The sequence below is a fragment of the Ailuropoda melanoleuca genome, chromosome 19 (assembly GCF_002007445.2).
Source record: "Ailuropoda melanoleuca isolate Jingjing chromosome 19, ASM200744v2, whole genome shotgun sequence".
Classification (NCBI taxonomy): domain Eukaryota; kingdom Metazoa; phylum Chordata; class Mammalia; order Carnivora; family Ursidae; genus Ailuropoda; species Ailuropoda melanoleuca.
In genome coordinates this window covers 34,173,540-34,193,086 of record NC_048236.1, presented here as the reverse complement: position 1 = coordinate 34,193,086, position 19,547 = coordinate 34,173,540, and the positions used below count along the sequence as shown (strand labels likewise).

General features: G+C 41.2%; 1 protein-coding gene across 10 annotated transcripts in view; it reads right to left on the bottom strand.

Annotated features, from left to right (window-relative positions):
- The window catches only part of LOC100465774 (cytochrome b5 reductase 4), an 87,811-nt gene extending 68,479 nt beyond the window's left edge, over positions 1 to 19,332 (bottom strand). For 7 of the 10 annotated variants that reach the window (XM_034648220.1, XM_034648223.1, XM_034648222.1 and 4 more), the window contains exons 1-2: positions 19,116 to 19,332; positions 14,759 to 14,912 (exon numbers count right to left, since the gene is read on the bottom strand). In XM_034648220.1, the coding sequence (XP_034504111.1) occupies positions 14,759 to 14,912; positions 19,116 to 19,190 (229 nt within the window). In that variant the 5' untranslated portion in view covers positions 19,191 to 19,332. Of the gene's footprint in view, positions 1 to 67; positions 483 to 8,230; positions 8,939 to 9,460; positions 9,522 to 14,758; positions 14,913 to 19,115 lie in introns of those variants that run through there. The other 3 variants (XM_034648229.1, XM_034648228.1, XM_034648225.1) reach the window with 3 other exon arrangements.
- Positions 19,333 to 19,547: the final 215 nt, after the last annotated feature.

The following is a 19,547-nucleotide window of genomic DNA, read 5'->3' as shown; positions in this document are numbered from 1 at the left end:
TTAGCGCCTCAGTCCAAGAACTGTTAGATCCAACCACACTTGGCAGTGTTAGTAGCTTGTTACTTACGAGACGTAACCCAGCTTCCAAAACCAACAATGCTTTTCCTCTGGTGCAGAGGCTTGCTTCTCTCTTTTTCTTCCTCTATGTTATCTCCTTCCTTTTTCCTCCTCAAAAGCATTTCCTAACAACTAAAACTCGAATGTGACAGAAGAAAACAAACACAAAGAACCTAACTTTATGCTTTTCTTTCATGCTTGATTGTATTCTATTTGTACTATACATGCTGTTTAGACAGCCATCTCTCACGTATAAGCCTCTAGGCCCCCCGGATTCTGACCACCTGGTTTTTGAAACTAATTTTGCTTGCAATTTTCTAAGTTCTGCAATGACACAATCAACTTCTTCCTATAGCCCTAGTTGCACAAGTATGGCAGATGTGTACAACAGATTGCCCATTAAATATAAATACATGGTATTTAGGTACCCACAGACATAATCTCAACTTAATGCTAGGCTATTAATGAATTCTGCAAAACCTAAATCCTAATAATGATGTTAAGAACAAAAATGGGCAGGAAAGGATTCATAAAACACCAGTCCTGAATGGTACAAAACTGCTGTGACCAGGATCCTCTGGTCACAGCCCAACAGGGGCTTTTAGATCATTTATGTGGGTCACCTTCAGTTGCAGAGGGGGAGTCAGGGAGATTATCTATCGACTGATCAATCAATCTATCTATCCATCCACCCAGCCATCCATCTTATCTACTCATCCCCTCCTTTATGCTGATATTTTATTTTTTGTTTTGTACTTTTTAAAACTCTAACCAGGAGTAGATATAAGGATTGACTGAGTACTGTCAAGACAAGCAAGTTAGGGGCATCTGGTGGCTCAGTCAGTTAAGCGTCTGCCTTCAGCTCAGGTCATGATCCCAGGGTCCTGGGACAGAGTGTTTTATGTCAACTATATCTCACTGTACTGGAAAAAAAAATAGATAAAAAAGAACAACTTATTAAAATTAAAATACAACAGTTTTATTGGAACATCTACTCTAATGTTTAAGACATCACTTTGTAAACGCCCTAACGATATTCAGGGGTACCGTTTTTAGCTTCATCCTAGCCAAGCTACAGTGCAACGGAAGGCACACACTCAGAACAGCCACACTGAGTTCTTGAGGCAACATACTGGTACCTGTTCTAGTGTTTCGCATGAATTATCTCTTGTGTTATATGTCTGGAACTCTGAGCTCTCAGGTTCTCAGAATAAAAATTACTCACTTTAAAATGACCACTTAGTGCTTTGTATTATCAGAAACTTATACTGCCAATTCAATCACAGAGTGATATAGTCTTAAGACTAGGAGAACACTAAAGGCAATTTTTAGTCTGATTTCTGACCCAGTACAGGACTTACTTCTACACAATCTACAGACAAGACGAGCATCCAGCATCTACTTGATAGGCTAGGAGCTCACTGCTTATATAAAGGCTAAGTTCAAGGATCAATATCATTTTTATATCTAAAAACTAATGTTGTCATTTTACACAGAAAGAACTCTTCTCCATCTTGGTAAATGCTGCCCCTAGTTTTTCACATATAATTTTTATATTTGTTGTAACTTAAACCCTACCTGCTACTGCTAAAGCCTAACGCGTCCGAGAACAAAATGTTTGTGTGTAAAAATTTTAAAAACCCACAACGAAAAGTGCAAAAGAAAAGCAAATATGTCAGTCGCCTAACCCAACTAAAAATGTTACTAGGACTTAGCATGAAATGTCATCCTAAACTTCCTCAAAGCCCAGGCTAAAAAGAGACACTGGTAACACTGGTTGCATTATCTGATCTTAAAAAGTATTAAAAAGAAACAAACAAAAGGAGACTCCTTTCTTCTTTAAAAAGGAGAAAGCCTCTTTGAGTTTTTGATGTTGATATTGTGAGGAACGTGAATCCCTGTACGGGGGTCACTGACCACACGACAGATACTATGATTTAACAATTCGCAGAAACCTTCTTCAGGTAGCATTCCTACCATCCTCCCCAGCCCTGAGTCACCGCTAATGTACGTTCTGTCTCTTGAGACTTGCAAATTTGGGCATTTCAAATTAATGGAACCATACAATACAGTGTCTTTTGTTTGCCTTCTTTCATGAGGATAATATTTTCAAGGTTCATCCATGTTGCAGCATGTGTCAATACATCATCCCTTCTTATGGCTGAATAATACTCCACGTATGGATAGAGCACACTTTGTTTATCTATTCGTCAGTTCACTGACATTTAAGTTATTTCCACCTTGGGATTATTACAAATAATGCTGCTGTGAACATTCATGTACGCATTTTTGCGTGGACATATATTTTTATTTCTTTTGAGTATATACATAGGAGTAAATCTGCTGGGTCATATACAATTTATGTTTAACCTTTTGAGGAACTGCCAGAATGTTTTCTATTCTCAGCAGCAATGTGGGAAGCTTCCAATTTCAGAGCACTCTTTTTTAGTCACCACTCCAACTTCCCATAGACAGAAAAAGCCTCTTCCCATCTACAGAACATGAATCACTTATCTCAGATAACGAAACTCACAACTGGATTGCGGCAAGCTCCAACTCGTTCTCAACCCCAGCTCTATATCTGACACCACAATGTAAGCCTCAAGTGACATTTATACCTATTAACCTATCTCCCAGATGAGGCTCCCACAATTTTTCAGGGTAGGTAACCACATGTGAACTGTGATAACCCACCGACAGGGAGTGAACTGCATCCCTATGGTTCGAGGCCACACACCCACTGATAATTTGTCATCTTCTTTGTTCTATTTTATGTCAGAGAACCTCAAAGCATGATCCAGAGCTTCCTGAGGGAGCTTAAAAGTCTTTTGGTGGGTGGTCCAAGGCCAAACCGTTTTTGTAGTAATACTAACAAGATGCCATCTGCCTTTTTAAAAATCTTTCTTCCACAAGTATGTAAGATAAAATGCAGAAGGTGACACAAGAATACAGTTGTCACCTATGAAGTCACACTTCAAAGATATGTGCCAAGATGTAAAACAATGCCACTTCTCTATTTTTTGTTTTGGAAAATAGTTATTTTTCATAAAAATATCTATTATTTGTGATAACATATGGTGACTTTATTGTTTTTATTTTAAAATTAATTTTAAAACATTCTTTGTCTTTTTTTTTTTTTAAGGTGGTTTTATTGGGGCACCTGGGTGGCTTAATCAGTTGAACATCAGACTGTTGGTTTCAGCTCAGGTCATGATTGCAGGGTCATGAGATAGAGCCCCAAGTCAGGCTCCGCACTCAGCATGGAGTCTGCTTGGGATCCTCTCCCTCCCCATGCTCACGCTTGCGTTCTCTCATAAATAAATAAATAAATAAATCAATCAATCAATCAATCAATCAATCAATAAATAAATAAATAAATAAATAAATAAAAAAAATGTTGGTTTTATTAAAGCCCTGGGACAGGACCTGTGGGCAGAAAGAGCTGCCTCTTTAAATTTCGTAATTTTCATTTCTGAAAGGCAAAAATATCAACAGATATAACCATCATAAACAAAACCTCCTTGGGGGGCTGCAGGAATTTTTACAAGAGTAAAGAGATCTTAAAGCCAAAAAAATTTGAGAACTACTGCTATAAGTAAAAGTATTTTTGTAATCAGATTTAAAATTAGTTTTTGTTTAAAATTCAAACAGAGATTTAACTCTAAAGCCCCACATTGTATTTACTGAACAAAAATTTATTCAATGCCCATCATGTACGTGCCAAATACTATGCAGCCCGTTGCAGTATTTCTATTTACTTCACCACCCCCCACTGTTCGTTTCGTTGGCTCTAGAATCAGTGAAGAAAAAGGTGTGCTCACACCATAAAATCAGAGCATATTTCACTGTATTCAAATGCACAGATCCATTTTTGCAAGTACTGTGACCACTTTGCCATCTTGTGTTCAGTAAAGAAATAGCACATTATTTTAATTTTAAGTCTACCGATATTTATCTAGTTCCTCTACCAACTGCTGAGAGGGTGTTAAAATACGCAACAATACCTGCTGATTTTATTTCTGCCTTTCAATACTATCAATGTTGTTTCATGTATTTTGAAACTTTGTTATAAAGCATAAACAGTCTTCATAATGAACTGACTCTTTTAACGTTATGAAATGTCTATCTCTAGTAAGATTCTTTGTCTTGGTAATATACTTTACCTAATATCAATATAGGTCAACCCTGTTATACTTACTGTCTAGACAGTACACAATTTTCTACACTTATACTTTCAACCTATCTGTGTCTATGTATTTTAAGTGTACCCCTTCTACAGAGCACCTAAATAGATATTTCTACAAAGACACACAAATGGCCAATAGACACATGAAAACATGCTCAACATCACTCATCATCAGAAAAATGCAAATCAAAACTACAATGAGATATCACCTCACACCTGTCAGAATAACTAAAATCAAAAATACAAGAAGTAGGGGCGCCTGGGTGGCACAGCGGTTAAGCGTCTGCCTTCGGCTCAGGGCATGATCCCGGCGTTACGGGATCGAGCCCCACATCAGGCTCCTCTGCTATGAGCCTGCCTCTTCCTCTCCCACTCCCCCTGCTTGTGTTCCCTCTCTCGCTGGCTGTCTCTATCTCTGTCAAATAAATAAATAAAATCTTAAAAAAAAAAATACAAGAAGTAAGTGCTGACAAGGATGTGGAAAAAAAAGGAACCCTCATGCACTGCTGGTGGGAATACAACTTGGTGTAGCAACTCTGGAAAATAGCAGGAAGGCTGCTCAAAAAAATTAAGTAGAAATACCATATAATCCAGTAATTCCACTACTAGGTATTTACCCAAAGAAAACAAAAACACTAATTTGACAAGACACATGCACCCTTACATTTATTACAGCGTTATTCACAATGGCCAAGATATGAAAGCAACCCAAATGTCCATGGACTGCTGAATGGATAAAGATGTGATATATATACACATTGGCATATTAGTCAGCCACAAAAAAAAAGAAAGATCTTGCCATTTGCAACAACATGGATGAACCTAGAGGGTATTATGCTAAGTGAAATAAATCAGACAGACAGACAAATACCATATTATTTCACTCATATGTGGAATTTAAGAAACAAAACAAATGAACAAAGAAAAAAAGAGGCCAAAAAAACTCCCCAAAAAACAAAACAAACAAACAAACAAAAACAACCCTGGCTCTTAAATACAGAGAATAAACTGGTGGTTGCCACAGGGGAGGTGGGTTGGGGGATGAGTGAATTAGATAAAGGGGATTAAGAGTACACATAGTGTTGAGCACTGAGTAATGTATAGAATTGCTGAATCATTATATTGTACATCTGAAACTAATGTAACACTGTCTGTAATTATACTTCAATTTAAAAAGAAAAAGAAAAAAGAAAAGGAATTGACCTAAGTAACTTTGGAAACCAACTGACTGGGAATGTAAAACCAAAGACAAATAATTACATAAAACACTGCAAAATATGCAAACAAAACAAGTAAATACAGTGTATCCCTTAGAGGCATCATGTAGTTAGGTCTTGATACATATAAACACACACTCTCTATCTTTCAATTCAAATGACTGGTCCATTTACCCTTAATTATTGATTAGCTGAATTTAGAGCCACCATTTTATCAGTCTTCATCCTTATCCTCAAATTTTCTTTTTCTTCTTCCAAGTTTTCTGTGTCTCTATTCCTCTCTCCCTGCCTTCTTTTGCGTTAACAAAATACTTTTTAGAATTTCATTTTATTTTATCTATTGATTTTTTTTTTAGCTATACCTCCTCTCACTATTTTTAAAGTGATTGCTTTAGGAATATCTAGTATATATCCTTAACTTTAACCAGTTTACTTTAGTTAATACTGCACCCAACTAGGTGTTGGACAGTAGAATATCTTAGAATTTCAGGATTAAAAGCATTATTTGTCTCTTAGACTCCTGAAAATTTTCTAAAATGACTGTAATAGATAAATAACACATAAAGCCAAAATGACACAGAAATCAGAAGAGGAGATGACAGCAGTAAAGTTTTAGAAGCCTGAAAGCCAAATGGATGAGTGATAACATACTCAGCAGAATGAAGAAAGGTGAAAATAAAGCCTGTATAAGTTGGAGGGGAACCTATAAAAAGCCAATGTGTGCAACACCCCGCACCCCCCCCCCACCAAAAAATGTAAGAACCAGAGATTCCAGGTAGTTCTGAAGTTAGAGGGCAGGAAGGTCTCAAATTCAACAGAAGAAGCAATATGAGCCGTAAATCCCCTCCCCCATCCTACACTACCAAGCAACCAGCCCCTTCACTACCCTGCAAGAAGTATACATTTATTCCCTAGAGAGGATGGACCAGAGAAACATTATAGTAAAGGAAACACACTCGGGAGTGTGGGAGAGATTTGAACTAAAAATCAGAAGCAAAAGTTTACAAGTCAATACATTAAGATCCACCATCCCAGCAGCTCCCATTTTCCAAATAACCCTCAGAACACTTATTTGCAGATGATGGGGGGATTCCAGCCCAAAAGACTTGCACGCAGTCGGTTGGGGACGCCTGCCAGTGCAGCCAAACCGATGCATAAAAGAGTTCTGCCCACACACGTGGAGCTTCCATTTTGCTCTCTGGTCCATCACTCTCAAAATAAAAGGACAGACATTTGAAGAAAGTCCTCTAAAATTAAGATTAATATCTAAGCAACTTAAATTGTCAACCTCTGGTGCACGATTTTAAAAAGAAAAAGAAAGATGAAAAATGAGTTTCTGCTTCACAGAAACTTAGAAAAGAGCCAGGTAACAACTGTCCTGAATTCAACTTGGAGCTTCTAACTTCACCGAACAACTTCAATGATGGTGAGTAGAATTTACAAAAGAGCGAAGACAATCTGATCTGAATGCCTCGGTTTGTGTGGGAAAATTTAAATAGAATGTGATAAAGGCCTCTATGTACTTCAGAACGTCAACAGGGCATAATTATCAAAGATCATCTTATGTGACATTAGTATTAGGAAAAACAGCCCTGATATATAACTAGGAAATTGATTTAAGAGGCAATTGATCATTAAAAATTAACCAGAAGTCTGAGGAATCAGTTACACTCCAAATATTTTGGAAAAAATTCACAAACGAGGGAGAACAATGACCAAACACCATTAGCAATAGCCACGTTGACCATATACTTAAAAGTGGTTTTACAACTTATGTCAATATTAAACAGGACACCCTCTCTCTAAAAGATTAGTTTTCCCCATTCCATGGGATCATTTCCCCGTCTGCCTATGCCTTAGGTCTACCACTGCCAGCTACCAACAGTACTTGACTACCTTGCTATTCCTCCTTGGGGGGTAGGGGGAGCAAGTATGTCCTTGTGCTTTGGATTATTTCTTATTTTCCAAAGTAAGTCAGCTGCAAAGATTAGCTAAGATATAATAATGAACTTCAGAAGTAGAAAGCCACAGGAAAAATGTGTTCCTACCCTTAACAAAAAAGAAAAAGCCAGGTGTGCCTGGGTGGCTCAGTTGGTTAAGGGTCTGATTTGGGCTCAGGTCATAATCTCAGGGTCCAGGGTGGGCCCCACCTGGAGCCTTGTATCGGGCTCTGCTTTCAGTGGGGAGTCTGCTTGTGCCCTATTTCTCTCTCTCAAATAAATAAATAAATAAAATCTTTAAAAAATGAAAAATAGGATGCCTGGGTGGTTCAGTTGGTTAAGTGCCTCCCTTCAGCTCAGGTCATGATCCTAGGGTTCTGGGATCAAGCCCCACATGGGGCTCCCTGCTCAGCAGGGAACCTACTTCTCCCTCTCCCTCTGCTGCTCTCCCTTCTTGTGTGTGCTTTCTCTCCTCTCTGTCAAATAAATAAATAAAATCTTTAAAAAAAATAAAATAAATAAAATGTAAAATAAAACAACAACAAAAAAAGAAAAAGACAATCCATAAAAACCATAAGTTTCTGAGCCCATCAGGCAAGTGAGGTCATAAGGCAACCAATAATCTAAGTGATAGCCCCTCTGAGAAGATGGGATACATGAGTTGTTTCATCTTTGATGGAGCACGGGAAAAAGACATTGCTATTAAAACTACTGAAATTTTAACAAATACTTGAAGGGCCAAATGTGCACTCATGCCAATTTACAACCCTGAAGGCCTCAGACACAGGATTCTGTACCCGCTCACAAATTTCTTTGCCACAGTTTCCCACCTCCCGAGATGCTCATGAGAAGTACGAGCAGGGCAGAGCTGAGAAAGTAGTACTGCTGGTGCCGCTGTGTAATGCCGGCTCCCAAACTCGAGGGTGGAGCAGGAGCACCCAGAAGTCTCCGTACGCTTTTGGACTGCCCAAATACACGGTGATTATCAGCTGCTGGTGGGGCAGATGCAAGAAATTCACCCGTGCTTCACACTGAACCCTCACGTGCAGCAAAAGTTGTCTGCTTGGGAAGGTACAGGAAAGCCTCTCACCCTTGAGTTCCTGCGTTGATACCAGGCAGAAGTTAGCTGCTGCCGGGAAGGGAAGGAAACACACATCCCCCTTCACTCTGGTCTGACACTAGGTACACGCAAGCTAAACACTGGGGGAGGGACAGAAAGCCCACTCACGCCCAGGCTCTGTGCTGATACAAACTAGAGGTCTTCTAGCGCTGGGAGAGAGGCAGGGAAATTGCTCAGAGCCTGTACCCTCTGCCCTGTGCTCCTCCTCTTCCCCTGCTGATACAAGGCAAAGCTCCACTGTCAGGAGGGGGGGTTGGGGAGAGGCGAAAAACCTGCCTGCATTCTAGATCTTACACCCACTATGAGGCAGAAGAGAATGGCCACTGAGGAAGTGACACAAGCACTGAAAAAGTTCAGCCTCGGGGCGCTTTGGGTGGCTCAGTCAGTTAAGCAACTGCTTCGGCTCAGGTCATGATCCCAGAGTTCTGGGATCGAGTCCCTCACTGGGCTCCTTGCTCAGCAGGGAGCCTGCTTCTCCCTCTACCTGCTGCTCCCCCTGCTTGTACTCTCTCTCTGACAAATAAATAAATAAAATCTAAAAAAAAAAAAAAAGTTCAGCCTCTGGGGCTCAAGTGCACAGGACCTGCCTGAGACTGAGGCTCAAACAGGAAAATTGCAAAACCCCTTGTGCCTCCACCACAAGTCTTGCACCAAGTAACAAGCCAGAGCAGCCCGGGGCGCGGAAGGGGAGCCTACACAGCTATGCAAGGCAAGCTGTCAGCTAAGAGTGCACCAGGAACAAGGAGAAGATCCTCCAACGCTGCGGGGCCCGCGCTACAAACAAGTGAGCAGCAACCCACTGTGGGAGGCACTTGAAGTCTGTGGCATACTGACGGTAACAACAGCAACAATAAACCCCGGAACCAACTCAGCCACTACCCAGACTGACTCAATCTAATTGTCTGCCAGGAAAAGTGTACTTGTTTCTAAGTGTAAATACCTCAGCTTCCACTTTCCACCTTATGCAACGTGTGACGTTCAAGCAAACACTGCAAGTCACACTGAAAGAAAAAAAAAGACAAAAGAACTCTTTGTCAAGAGAGAAAAACAGTACCATAACCAGACTTAAGATGGTGTATATGGTAGAACTATTACACAGGGATGTTAAAGTAACTGTAATTAATACCTTTAAACAATCTAGTAGAAAATGTGGATGACATTTAACAGAGAAGAAATTTCATCACAGAGACAAAAACTACAAAAAGGAGTTTATTGGAAATACTAATACATTTTAAAATGGGCTCAAAACTCAATAATGGACCATGAATCTAAGAAATAAGAAAACAATCCAGAAATAACAAAGTTTCAAACTGATTAAGGAACTCCAGGGGCCAATAATCTAGAAACATCAAATGTCAAGTTGCTCAACTGGTTACTATTTTGTGAAATATAAAACCATACTAGGTTTAAAACTCCTACGCGTATCAAAATATACAAATGATTCAAGGTACGTTTACTGAACACTAACCAGGAGCCATGCCCTGTGCTGGAAGGTAGGGGTAGGGACAGAAGCAGTGAATTAGTACTCCCAAACTCAATTTAAATAGGAAAGATACTAAAAATGACCAGAACATGTTACAGATGTTCTAACAGAAGTCCAACACCAAGTGCTAAGGAAGAAAGCCCAGGGAAAGAAACACAGTCCAAGAGGGCCAAAGTCATGAAGAGATTAAAGGAAGAAACTGTTGGCAGAAAAGAAAGCAAAGAGTTGAAGGGTGTTAGGGGCGCCCGGGTGGCTCAGTCATTAAGTGCCTGCCTTCAGCTCGGGTCATGAACCCAGGGTCCTGGGATCCAGCCCCATCTCGGGCTCCCTGCTCAGCAGGAAGCCTGCTTCTCCCTCCCACTCCCCCTGCTTGCGTTCCCTCTCTTGCTGTCTCTCTCTCTGTCAAATAAAGAAAAGAAAAGAAAAGAAAAGAAAAGAAAAGAAAAGAAAAGAAAAGAAAAGAGAAGAGAAGAGAAGAGAAGAGAAGAGAAGAGAAGAGAAGAGAAGAGAAGAAAAGAGAAGAAAAGAAAAGAAAAGAAAAAAGAAAAAAGAAAAGAAAAGAAAAGAAAAGAAAAGAAAAGAAAAGAAAAGAAAAGAAAAAAGAAAAGAAAAGAATTGAAGGGTGTTAAGTAGTGCTGGACAGGCAACTGCCCAAGGTCATGAGGAGGCTGGAGAGGACTGATAAGAGCACATGGAGATGAACCGTAGTTAAGAAAATGTCTTAGAAAGAGTGGGATCTTTGAAAAGACTGTGTCTTGGGCACCTGGGTGGCTCAGTCGGTTAAGCATCTGTCTTCGGCTCAGGTCATGATCCCAAGGTCCTGAGATCAAGTCCTGCATTGGGCTCCCTGCTCAGCGGGGAGTCTGCTTCTCCCTCTCCCTCTGCCCCTAACCCTGCTCATGTTCTCATTCTCTCTCAAATAAATAAATAAAATTAAAAAAAAAAAGAGTGTGTCTTTCCAATACAAGAGGAGAGAAGAAAGAAGACAGACATCACTAACTTTAAGCACCTTCTATTCACAGTGAATACCTATGTGTGTGCATGTGATCTCTCTCTCACACAATCACACCACCCAGCCTTTGCAGGTGCTTCGTCCCAGAGCCTGGAGTGCCGTTCCCATTCCTCTCTGGCTAGTTAACTTTCAGATCTCAGCTCCATCTTCTGCAGTGGCCACTCAGCACGGCCTCTCCTTCACAATACTTGTCAGATTTAATTAATGCTTTGTGATCCCCACCACATTGTAAATTCCCTAAAATCAAAAGCCATCTCTGTTTTATATTTTCATGTTATCCCCAGAACCTGGTAGAGTGCATGATAAGAAATATTGATTAAATGAGTGAACCAAGATAGAGAAAAAGTTCAAAACTATCTTCTCTATTTTTTATGAATGACAGCTACACACAGGTAACAAAAAAAGCAAAAGCTGGGGTGCCTGGGTGGCACAGCGATTAAGCGTCTGCCTTCGGCTCAGGGCGTGATCCCGGCGTTATGGGATCGAGCCCCACATCAGGCTCCTCCGCTATGAGCCTGCTTCTTCCTCTCCCACTCCCCCTGCTTGTGTTCCCTCTCTCGCTGGCTGTCTCTATCTCTGTCNATAAATAAGTAATATCTTAAAAAAAAAAAAAGAAGATATCATTTATATTTTAAATTAGAACAATAAGAAAAAGATGGTAACATTTAGTCACATGCTTACTTTAAATTTTGACTATCTCAGAAATTACCAGTAATCTGTTTAATCTGTTTGTCTCACATTCATCCTACTTTCCATTGTCTTTGTCAACATCCTGGTTCCCCAATACCGCCTGAACTTCTGTAACGAGCTAAATGCTGTTTGTCCCATTTAATTCACTACACCCAGCACCAGACTCATGTTTCCAAGGCATACTCTGACCACACTGTCCCCACATTCGTATACCTCCTAGAGTCCATACAGCCATCTAAATTAAGGACATTAAGGACATTTCTCAGCCTGGCTTCCAAGGTCCTTTACTATCTGACCTAGCATACCTTTCTAGTCTCCTTTATAACTGTTCAACAGTTAACCTAAGTTCCAGAACGTATCTCAAGCCTTTCTGGGTCTGTAGCTTAGGCTTTCCCTCTGCTTTGATGTACTTCCTCCTTATTTTCTAATGAAAACCTGCTCACAGCTTCTAAGCTATCACTACGACAACAGTGTCTCTGATTTTCCTAACCCACGCATCTCCCTCCTTCCAATCTGATGTCACTTTCTTTATAGCTTCTTAGGGCACTTCACTCAGATATGTCCACCCGTCCATCATTTATCCTCCCCTACTAGAGGGAAAGCTCAAAGAGCACAACCTAAATTGAGTATTTCTTGATAATATAAATTGAACTCATCAAAAAGGGGGAAAATAAAAAGACACTTTACTTTTTGCAAAGGGGTTTTCCTTATTACTAATAGAGCCTTATTACTAATAGAGCAGAACACATTCTCCAACAGAGACTTTAAACAAATTTATCCTTAAATCAACAACCTTACCAGACGAGGTGCTATACATTCATTCTTTATAGGAGATCTATAACTGGGAGCAGTGTACATATTACTTTTCAAACACAGCACACTAGTCCCTTATCTCCATCAATACACCAAATGAATAATAAAGTATGACTGTTATATTAATGTCTCATTTATCTAACATCGCTAAGACACGAAGGGTTCACATAAGTGAGTTTTCTGGAGAGGTGGCTTCCTACTATAGAAACAGAACTCACATGCCTACAGCCTGGACCAGCAGAAATTCTCCTGGACACTGACCCCCACTTCACCCAGTCTAGCAGAAAACACTCATGCAGAGTGTGGCGGTCATTTTCTACCAGATACTTACACCTGGTAAAACAGGTGGGCAGCATGGAGAAAGAGCAAGGAGGGTATTAAAAACCCTACAGAATGGCAAAAGGAGCAGTACCTGGGTGGCTCTCAGTTGGTTAAGTGGCCAACTCTTGATTTCGGCTCAGGTCATGATCTCAGGGTCATGAGATAGAGCCCCCTGTCAGGCTCCACGCTCAGCGGTGAGTCTGTCTCTCTCCCTCTGTCCTTCCCCCCTCTGGTGTGCACACTCCTGTTCTCTCTTTCTCTCAAATAAATAAATCTTTTTTAAAAATTAAAATAAATAAATAAAATAAAATGGCAAAGGGAGTTTTTTGCATCTAGCAGAATCCTCATTCCAGTTTATGGGTAGTATCCACAGTTGTATTTCCCTGAGAAACTTCAGGGAGTTGAGCAGCTGTTCCTCTGTCTTAGAACAAGCGATGTCATCACCTGCTGAAGAGTCCACCCCCTCTGCTACTGAAAAAAATTTCACACTCTAATTGTGTCTATTATGGGTTGAATCGCGTACCTCCCAAACTCATATGTTGAAGTCCTACCCACAAGTATTTCAGAACGTGACCCTATTTGGATATACGGTCAATGCAGATATAATTAGATGAGGTCATTCTGGAGTAGGGCAGGGTCTTAATCCAATATGCCTGGGGTCCTTATAAAAATGGGAAATTTGGACCCGGACAAGTACACAGGGAGAACGCAATGTGAAGCTGAAGGCAGACTGGGGTGACGCTCCTACAAGCCAAGCAACTTCAAAGACTGGCAGCAAACCAGCAGAAGCTAGGTGAGAGACAGAGACATTTTTCTTTTTCACAGCCTTGTGAAAAAGGCACCCTGATCTCAGATTTTAGCCTCCAGAACGATGAGAAAATAATTCATTGTGGTTTAAGCCACCTAGTTTGTGCTATTTTGTTTGGGCATCCCTAGCGAACTAATAGTGTCTATTGATATCTTCACATTTATCACATCACCAATCTACTATCACAACCACACACCTCTGTGAGTAACAAAACTTCTTAAAAATGTTAAGCAAATTCATTCAACAAACAACACATATTGAGGACCTCTATGTGCCAGGCACCAAGGACAGAACAGTATGGCTGACATGACATGGTCTCTGCCCTCATACAGGTCACAGTGTAACCAGGGTAACTGACAACATACCATAATTATACAATGATAAATTACAATTGTGTAACACCAATAAATGACAAACCGACACTTCAAAGATAGTGGCATAATTAACCATATCTGGATGACTCCATGACATTGCTACGGAAGCCCATTGTACATTCCCATGCCCTTTATTGCTTTCGTTCCCCTCTGAGGTGTGAGGCTGTTGATTACTGTGAGGTCTGCTTTTATCAGCTACTCTCCTGTATCTCTGTTCACTCTCGCCCATCTACTCATTTCTAGTTTGGCGTTTCTAATTTGCTATGGGGCTACAAAAATCAGGTCATTAATATTGCTAAGAAACTTACATTAAATAATAAAAATTGCTTCATGTGAGAACTTAAGATTTGGCTTAAACACAGGCTTTCTGATTTACTTTCGATTCTCAGAGACATTTTTTCTGGCAGAACAATTTCTCCCATTCAAAATGATTCTGTTATGCGGCACTTAGGCGGGACATGATTATATGTAAACTAGAGTGTTACTGAATAACCCCCCGGGGAAAACACTTGCTTTCTTTCAAAGGGAGTACAGTGCAGGCTTGCTGTGTCAACAGTTATCTAAGAAAGAAATACTGTCCAAATTCAGAATTATATACTTCATAGTCCAGCGTAAGGCATATTTTTGTTATCTAATTGTGAATCATATCACCAAATAATAGGATCATGAGTTCATATGCCATTACAACTGGAAAGCCCAGCCAAAACTTTCTGCAGTACGTAATGAATACCACGTACCTCTTATGCATATCCAACAATCATCTTTTTTGTTGTGTTTTTTAAGTTCTTCTTCAGTTACTTCAATTAACCTGCCTTTTAATCCTGTTAGATCCTTTCCACTTTTGGTGAGGCGAATCCAATCCATAAGACTTCTGCCCTGTTTCAGAGGGACCTAAAAAAGGAAAAGGGAAGAATTCAATGTGGCTTCTTTGAGTCAGCTGCCTCCCCCTCCCCCACCTGCTGCTTCTCTGCAGGCTGCATCAGTACTCTTATTCTCATTCAAAAAGATAAGAAAATTCAAACCCAACAATTTTTTTTTTACAGATTTAGATGGCTGTCAAAATCATCTCTGATGTATTAGAATTATAAATAGAACAATATAAAATACATGGACTATGAAGCAGGGCTTAGAAATTCTGTCACACAAACGTTCACCATAATGGTATCTAATAAAACAATTGAACCTGGAGGCAGAAAACAAGTTTTGGTCCTGGCTCTGCTCTGTCACTAAAATGCTGGAGTCACTTACCAACTTGGACCAAAATTTCTTTCGCTCAAAAATCCCAAGAGATTTAATAGAAGAAAATACAAATGGCCAGCTAAAGTTGATTTTCTGGATTGTCAATATACATAGAACATTAGAAATCGCAAGGCAGCAATCTGTTTTCTAAGAATTCACTGAGAAACAAAAGTTCTCAAATAATGGAAAAAAACAAACAAACTGCAACACTCTAGGGAAGGGTCTGGCAAACTGGCTCACGCCTGTTTCTGTATCACTCTGGAGCTTAAAATCGTTTTCTCACATGGCAGTGGTGGTAAAGAGACTCAACTGTTGTGTGGCCCTCAGAGCCTAAAGTATTTATTATCTGGCCCTTTGCAGAAAAGTTTGCCTACCCCTGCACAGAAGATTTACTAAAGGATGTTTGGTTTTGGTAGTTTTTGCTTCTTCAAAATACACTTTAAAGGCTTTTGGATGAGAGGTATTACTAATATTTTAACCAATTATGACAACCTAGTGGAAATTTTTCAGAGATGGTCTTGAGCTACTGTCTAAACTTGTACAACTAGTTTGTAACATAGTACCAGAGACCAAAGACCAAAGACCGAAGACCAAAGACACAGTCAAAGAAGAAGTATATTGCTACAGACTCAACGTTTGTGCCCCTCCAAAGTTCATGTTGAAATCCTAACCTCCAACGTGATGGCATTAGGAAGTAAGGTCTCTGGTAGGTGATTAAATCGTAAAGGTAGAGCCCTCATGAATGCTACTAATGCTCTTATTTAAAAGGCCGTGAAGAGCTCCCTCATCCTTTCTGCCATGTGAGGATGTGGGGGAAAAAATGGCTATGACCCAGGAATCAGGCCTTCACCAGTCATCGAACTCGGTGCATTGATCTTGGAATTCCCAGCCTCCAGAACTGTGAGAAACAGACTGCTGTTGTTTAAAATCCACCTTATAAAGTGTATGGTCCTCTGTTATAACAGACTGAATAGACTAAGATATTTATATACCTCACTTTCTGGAATCTTGCCTATTGTGGGCATTCATTTTCCCCCAAAATAACCAAGTTAATAGGTCTCTGGTACCACTGCAATTTCACATTCCTTCCTACCAATTATATCACCCCATTCTCACCATCCCTGAAACTCTCTAGGTCTCTTAGTCCCAATAAATGAAGTAAAGTATGAGAATATGATCTTTCCCACCCAAACCAAATCACTCATCTCTCGTCTATGTGGATTCCATAATCCACTGTGGTTAATGCATAATATTCCAAAAATGCAAACCTAAGCATAGGCCCTCCCTCTTTCAGTGGCTCCCCACACTACCTTATAATAATGTCTCTAAATTCCCTAGACTAGTTTACCAGGCCCTTCATATCTGGTCATAGTTTACCTCACTAGCTCTGAGTTTTAATTTTTGCTCCTTCCTATTACATGCTTTAGCTAAATGGGAACTGATTCACTGACTGCTATGAAATACCTGCTCCTCAGCCTGGCCCGGCTCCCTCCCTCTTTCCCACAGACACTATCTCCTCCAGAAGCCTTCTCTGACCCCAAGCCCTCTGTGGTCATAACACACAGTAACAGTACTTATGACACATAACTGTTTATTAGTCTGTGCAGACTATTAGACTAAACTCCTTGGAAACAGAGACCACATCTCCAGCAAATGGTAGGTTCTCAAAAAATATTTATTTACTAGTATTACTAGAAATAACAATAGCTATCACATCTAGAATGCAGACTCTGCACCAGACACTGTGCTCAGGGCTTTACACAACAATCACACAACAATCCATGGAATACGAATAAAAGTCTAAGGGCGAGTAACACAGTGAGTGCTTACCACATACCAAGACTGTGCTACGAGAAACATTATCTCATTTAATCCCATGAACAGCCCTATAAAATGGGTACTATTATTCTCATCTGCACCTGAGAAAACTGAGACTCAGAGACTAAGTCATGGGAGTTGGGAAAAGAATCTGGGTCTTTCTCATTCAAAAGTCTATGCTTTTAACTATTATGATATAAAATCTCCCCAACTAGCTTCTATTTTTTCAACCCCTATCCATTTCATACAATCCTGAATCAGGTTCTGATACATGCAAGATTACCTCATGTCATAAAGGGGGAAAAAAGTCTCACTTTCCCTTTGAATTGTGCAAAAACTGTATTTTGTTCTGTTTTTGGGCCCAAAGACTCACCTTTGCCATCACCACCTGTGGACCTTTTGTCTTTGCCTCTGAGCTTTCTCCTTTAAAAGGATGCTGAGAACGTGGTTTGTAGTTTTGGTACAGAAGCCAGCAACTCTTTTTTTTTTTTTTTTTTAAAGATTTTTTATTTATTTATAAGACAGAGATAGAGACAGTCAGCGAGAGAGGGAACACAAGCAGGGGGAGTGGGAGAGGAAGAAGCAGGCTCATAGCAGAGGAGCCTGACGTGGGGCTCGATCCCATAACGCCGGGATCACGCCCTGAGCCGAAGGCAGACGCTTAACCGCTCTGCCACCCAGGCGCCCCAGAAGCCAGCAACTCTTATACTCTAATTCAGAGATTCTTTCTCCAGAAAGTCTATACTATTTAGCCAAGCATCCAGTACAAGAGAGAAAAGGTCAAACATAAGGAGGGGACAGACGATTAGATGACTGGATGATATATGGAGCTATGGAGCAATAAATGACATCACATCCAAGTTTCAGTGTTCAAAGCAACATTTCTTAATCAGTTTCCTTTTCTGTGATATAGAGGTAACAAAAGCAACCACTTCATGGGATTATTGTAAAGATTAAATGAGTTAATACACATGAAGCACTCAGAACACTTAGAACGTACATACCGTAAGCACCAAATAAATCTCAGCTATAGTATTATTACAGTTGGAATTACAGACTTCTGAAAAGCTAATGAAAGCTGCAGATCCCTGAATCCATAATTCTGATATAGAGTCAAACTCCAGGTTTAAGTGGAGAGGAGGAAAAGAAAAAAAAAAAGTCCGTGAAGATCCTCAATCATGCTAAGACCCAAGAGTCCTAGAAATGGGGGTGGGGGTAGGGGGAGTGGCCCAAGTAGGCAGAAGTTTCAAAAACAAAACATGAACAAAACGTGCAAATGAACTTACAGAATGAGGAACTAACGAATAACTGCACAGGAGACAATTTTATTAAATTTTATAAATATAAAATACATTTGTAGTCCACCTGTTGCTAAGAGTAAACTATGTTCAACGAAAAGTTAGAGTATTGTATTAGCTTCAAAATCAGCAAGCGGTATCAACAGAAAAGACAGTGTGATGAAACAGGTACTAGAGATAGAAAGGCAGATGGCTTAGAGAAGTGTCCGTAAACCCACCCCAGGATTGTAAACATTTGTTCTCGCTCCCCCCATCTTCCCTAGCTCTGGGAGTCCCCACCTTTGGAGGACGGTCACTGGTCAGTGTCGCTACTGCCCAACCTGTCCCTTCTCCTAGGGAACCCACATCACTCACAACTCCTTCTGGAAAGTACAGAACAAAAGACCGGAGACGAGGATAGACTGAAGGACCGAAGCTAATACTGAGTACCTATGATAACGGCAAAAGAACGGTGCTGGCCCTGTCCTACACAACTCAATTTAATTCGCGGGAAAAGACTTCCCAGAACGGGAAAAGAGGACGGGGAAAAAAGGCTAATAGGTGAGACAAAGGGAGGTTAGGATAGTTCGAGGAGGGCAGACGGCCGGGGAAAGAGATCACCAGCAAAGACGAGGAGGACCTCAGGCTAGAGAGGAGGACAGGGGTTGGAAGAGGGGCCGAAAGAGAGAATGCACCGTTCGGTAGTACGGAACGCCGGCGGGAGGCGAGCTGAACAAGACGCACGGTGTCACCCACTTACCTTGCTACGCCCCCCGGAGGCGACGCGCTGCTGCGAGCTGGGGGCCGGGAAAGACTGGGAAGGGACGTTCAGCATCCTGGACCCCTGGCCCGGGCCCTGCCCGGGGTCCGCCGCCGGACAGGATCGCTCGGCTCGACCCCTCTAGGGTGCCACCTCCCGCTCCGGCTCCGAGGCCGGGCAGAGGCCAAGCCCCCGACCCACTTCCGGGGTCGTCCGGGGTGAGGCGCGCCATGACGCAGCACGTCGAGGCCGCGGGAGGCGGAGCCAACGGGAGCAACGCCGCGGCGGCGGGGAGGAACCCGGCGGGAGGACGCGGGCCGCGTTCGCCCGGCACCCGGAGTTTCAGCACCGCACTGAGGTGACAGCTATTCCGTGGAAGGACCGAAGACAGAGCGAAGCTGTTCCTCAGCCTTGGTGCTGACAGAATCTGAG